General features: G+C 50.0%; 1 protein-coding gene across 1 annotated transcript; it reads right to left on the minus strand.

Moving 5' to 3' along the window:
* Positions 1-669: 669 nt before the first annotated feature.
* PMAIP1 (phorbol-12-myristate-13-acetate-induced protein 1) lies at positions 670-4,129 on the minus strand. The gene is made up of 2 exons (XM_040580695.1): positions 3,836-4,129; positions 670-3,525 (listed from the first exon to the last, which is right to left on the minus strand). Exons 1-2 carry the CDS (start codon positions 3,885-3,887, stop codon positions 3,413-3,415), a joined length of 165 nt encoding a protein of 54 aa, XP_040436629.1. The 5' UTR covers positions 3,888-4,129; the 3' UTR covers positions 670-3,412.
* Positions 4,130-5,423: the final 1,294 nt, after the last annotated feature.

Genomic DNA, 5,423 nt, shown 5'->3' on the forward strand with positions numbered 1-5,423 from the left:
CTTGTGCTGGGAAGCATGCCCCAGGTGTGGTGCTCCCTGCCCATGAAGCTGAGGAGAAGCAGCATGGTGAGTTACTGGGGAAAGCCTGCTGATGTGCACAGCACAGCAGGTGAGGATCTTGGACTCTCCTCTCCACAGACACACCTTTGGCTCCCAGTTTTAGGGAAGAATATACTCTGCACTACCTCTTCACTATTCCCTTGTGGTAAGCAGTATAATTTCCCCCTTTTCCAGAACTCAGATTTCAACTTCAGAGAAAGTAAAATCTGACCTTGGCAAAATGCTGTATTCCTTTCTGCTGGCATCCTAGACAAACCCTTAACTTGGATGTCTGCCCTTCACTGATCCCCAAGGAATCTCCCACAAAGCTGCTAGACCTCTGGTAGAGGGTAATGAAGCCCCTGACACCATGCAACTATTCTGCAGGCAGTAGTTACTGGCAAATATTAGAATAGGTGTCTCAGTTTCCCATTTTGAAGTTCAAGGATACGGTTATGTCTTGTTCCTCTTAAAGGCAGAAGTCAAAGCCTAATCTCCCAATGCACACCTACTGGCCCCCTGCATTTGCCCTGGCGTGTGCACACTGACTTGGAAGTATGAAAGCAATTTGTATAATACGATCACGCATTCAGAATCCACAAAAAACCCCTGAGTTATAACAATGACTCATTTTTCTCACAAACACATTGTATTTATTATCTAAGCAAGAATTCAATGCATAGGGCATACAGCAAAACATCTGGCCCGTATCCAGAATAAGCCTTAAGAAAAACAACTTGTCTTGACAGTTACATAGCAGAGCCTTTGCGCAAGTAACAAAAGGAATCCCAGGGAGGACCATCAGCAAGTGCTTGCTCATATGCTGGCACTGATGGCTTGGATCTAGGTCTTTTTCCTGAGCTCACGGTGAATGCTAGCACTTTTAACAATGCTCAGAGAAACACAGAAACGTTTCACAAAAAGCAAATAGTGTTTGCAGATCTAGACAGAAAAATACTATGCTAATACTTAACGCAGATATCCCCGTGACAGTGCATTTATGGGCATATTTTATTTTCATAACATCAGTGTATGCTAATGCCTGAAGAACTGGGCAGGCTCTACGAAGCCTGCACCTCGTTTACTATTGCATTTAAGTGTACATTGAGCAGACCACTTATATTGAAATACATATCAGCTACTAATGCGAATGCGATTGCCGAGTATTCCTGAGAGTCCCAGACAGGCACAATCATTGTTTAGTGTCCTTGATGAAGACTCCAAGACTCCACCAAGCCCAGGACATACAGCAGGAGCCCTTCTGTTGAAGTCAGGGCTACTTCTGGATGTACAGCTTTGCCAAGTTGCATGCAGCACTAGCATGGGAGCTGGTGTTTAGCCAAACAGAAACTCTTTGCACTTTTTAATACCTGAAAAACCGACCTCTGTGCATGTCAGCAAAACACATAACTTTGCAGTACTAAGATGAAAAACAGCTAAGATGTTATTGAAACATTCTCAGATAATGTTAGCTAGCTTCGAGGAGCAGCAAACCACACTTGTAGCTCACGTAAATGGCAAAGCTCGCAGTAATGCCACTGGGTTGGGGTTAAGTCCTCCATGCGGACAGGCAGGCAAAGTCAGTCATCTTCTGTTTTGTGAAATCAGTGACATAGGTAGCAGCCATACACAGTTAGTTGTGACAGTGACCAGAGCGATGTAATAACAATTTTGCAAAGGCAGATACAGAAGAGCTAACAAAAAAAAAAAAAATTATTAATGCAAACAAGAATTTTGAGGCAATAAAAACCATAATTTTAACTAACCTTGTATGTTAAGTACATTTGCATTGTATAAGGCAACATTCAGCCTTATACAATGCAAATGTTCTTACACATTAGGTTAGTTAAGAGAAGGAACTCTGAGCCCTGACCTTACGATGTAGCTACAAAACATGATCAGCTTCAACCATTTTCTTGTTAGCTTCCATCCATGAAAAATTACTGTTTAGGATCATGTCTGACATGAATTTACTAGCAAGAGTTAGTTTGCCTTGAAGGCAATCAACATGCTTAATTCAGCTCCTCTGAAGCCAACCAAGGGTAATAACCCCTCAGTGAGACAGGCATAATGCATCACCTTCCGTTGGATGGGCTACAGTGGCTTCATCAATCTGGAACTGAAATGAGGTTGCCATGAAATGAAATGGAAATAAAAGTACATGAGAACCTTCACTTAAAAGAGTAGTTAAACACTGAGAAATCCCCGGCTACTTTCCTGTACTGACTGTAGCATTCAATTCTATTGATATTATTTCTTCAAAGAGAGGTAGTTGCTTTCTTTGAATAAATAAAATTCTCAATAAAAATTGAGATTCAACTTGGATTCATACTGAAGAGTTATTTTGTTACTTATAAATATACTTATAAAGACATAGCAGTATTTTACTGTTCTCAAGAAATTCTTTGTAATACTGAAAGAATCCTTCCACCACATGTACCTTGATATCTGCATTTGTGTAATATATATACATATAAACATGCTCCCCTTTCTGATGCATGATGTATTTCCTTTATTATCAGAAAACATTACACTTTCTTCTAGCTAATATAACGTATTTTTATGTCATGTTTTGAACATTTTTTCATACGGCATTTTAAGCCTAAACAAGTAGCATTTAATATTTCTGTGAAATACTCAAGTCATACACATGGGGTGCACATAATTATATATTTTATATATAAAATATATATGCAAATATACACATACACACATATATATAATACAAACTAGAAGTATGCAACACTGTGTTGATTCATAGAATTGTAAATTGTAGTCCACAAACCAACATCCTGCAACAAATAACCTCTCAATAGAAGAGAGTGGTTTGCTTATAAAACAGATGAAATAATCCCACCACCAGATCCCTGTCCAGCTGAATCCATGCTTTACAGAACAAGAGCAGTCAGAAACCGAGCAGTGGCTTTTGCCTCATGGTACGCAATCCCAAGTTCCAAGACACCGATGCTTTTTTTGGCTTCTTGCCTAAGGTGGTCTGAGCTCCTGGGTGAAATGTAGCCGTGGGACACGAGGACCAAAGGGCGACTGGGGAAGTCAGGCTGCTGGAAGTCTCAGACCAGGCTCAAGGGCAAGTTCTGTCTTGCCTCAGGTCTCCCCATTGCAAGGTGAGGGGCTCTGCCCATCACTCTCCCATTTTGTTGTTTTTTTTTTCTACCTGGCATTCAGATGCCAGTGTTCCTGTAACATTCCTTAGAAGAAATGTTGTGACAGCCATCCTTGAGCGGCTATAGGCAGCAAAATAGAAGGCAAAGAGCTTTCTTCGTCTCCCAGTGTCAGTGAAGTCTCTCCTTCCAAACCCACAGAGCCAGCCAAGGTCTTCCCCTGCTTTCCAGCGCGCCGGCTCCGCCGGAGCTCACGTTTCGGGGCAGAACAGCTTCATCAGGAGGTTCAGTATCTTCTGTCGCAGGTCCCACTTGTCCCCTATCCTGCGCAGCTCCAGGGCGCACTGCGCCACCGCCGCCCGCTCTGCAGGGCACACGCACGGCCGTCAGACACCCGCACCGCCGCCCGCCCACCCCCTCCTTGATTTTAATGAGATCTTGGCAATATCGCATCTTTCCCCCCATTTTTTCCTTCGTTTCCCGGTACCAAACATCACCCCACCCCACCCACCGTACCTCCCATCGCGTCCCCACCGGCGGTCCCAGCCGCATCCCGCGGCGCGGCGGGCGCTGCTACCGCTCCCGGTGCTGGAGCCGGGGGTGGGGGTGCGCGGAGAACCCCGTGCCTGTGTCACCCCCGCCACCGCCACCCCGCTCCCCTCACCCTCCGGTACCTGCGGCAGCGGCGGGCGGCGCGGCCTTGCGCACGGTCCTGCCGGGCATCATCGCGGCGGCGGGGCACGACGCGGCGGGGCACGGCGGGGCACGACGCGGCGGGGTACGGCACGGCACGGCACGGCACGACACGACACGACACGACACGACACGGCGCGGCGGCCGTCGCTGAGTGCGGGCGGGCGGGGCGGAGCGCGGCGCTAAAAGCGGCGGCGCGCGGGGCTTTCCCCGCGCTGTGACGTGCGGAAACCGCGCGGGAATCCCGCCCCCCCGCCGGGCGGGCAGGCGGCGGCGTGCCGGAGCGCGTCCCGGGAGCGCGGGCCGCGGCGGGGGCGGGGGCGGGGGCGGGCCGGGGACAGCGCCTCCGCGGCGGGACAGAAAGGCATGGCGGGATGGGGCGGGATGGGAGAGGAGGTGGAGGGATGGGGCGTGCGTGGGGGAGAGCAGATGGAGGGACGGGTGTGCTGGAAGAGGAGATGCAGGGATGGGTGTGCTGGAAGAGGAGATGGAGGGATGGATGTGCTGGAAGAGGAGATGGAGGGATGGGTGTGCTGGAAGAGGAGATGGAGGGACGGGTGTGCTGGAAGAGGAGATGGAGGGATGGATGTGCTGGAAGAGGAGATGGAGGGATGGATGTGCTGGAAGAGGAGATGGAGGGATGGATGTGCTGGAAGAGGAGATGGAGGGACGGGTGTGCTGGAAGAGGAGATGGAGGGATGGGTGTGCTGGAAGAGGAGATGCAGGGATGGGTGTGCTGGAAGAGGAGATGCAGGGATGGGTGTGCTGGAAGAGGAGATGCAGGGATGGGGTGTGCTGGAAGAGGAGATGGAGGGATGGGGCGTGTGTGGGGACAGAAGATGAGGGTATGGGATATGTTGGGCAGAGGAGGTGGAGGGATGGGGTGTGTGGAGGGGAGAGGACGTGGAGGGGTGGGGCACGCTGGAAGAGGAGGTGGAGGGAGGAGGTGTGCTGGAAGAGTAAATAGAGGCATGGGGAGTGCCTCGGGAGAGGAGATGAAGTGAAGGGATGGTGCATGCTTGAGGGAGAGGAGATGGAAGCATGGATGGGCATGCAGTGGGCCAGGAGAGGTGGAGGGATGGGGTTTGCATCTTCTGGACAAGAAGAGGTGGAGGGGTGGGGTGGTCTTGTGCTGGGTAAGGAGACATGGGATGGTGGGCTGTGCTTGTGGTGGTGGCCTGGGAGAGATGGATGGGATTGTGCTTGTGCTGAGGAAGAAAGGGGATGGGGTGTGCTTGGACAAGCAGAAGCAAGGGATGGCATGTGCTGGTGGTGGGCAAGAAAACATGGAGGGATGGGTCTGCTTGGTCCTAACTAGGAGATGCTCCGGATGCAGTGCTGTGCTGCTGTTCAAGGTGATGGTGACCTTGGCCTTGAACACACCATAAGGAAACAAGCTAGCCCATATCATGTGCCATTTGTGACTTAGGGCTGCCCTCCTACTACTGGATCCTCCCTGTGGCAGCACAGGGACTGCATGGTGTGTCGCCGGCTGACACGTGCCAGGGCTCATTTACCTGCGCTCGCTGTAATTTTAGATGATGCTTTTTTGCAGGAAACAAGAGCTGG

This window comes from Falco naumanni, chromosome Z (assembly GCF_017639655.2).
Source record: "Falco naumanni isolate bFalNau1 chromosome Z, bFalNau1.pat, whole genome shotgun sequence".
Classification (NCBI taxonomy): domain Eukaryota; kingdom Metazoa; phylum Chordata; class Aves; order Falconiformes; family Falconidae; genus Falco; species Falco naumanni.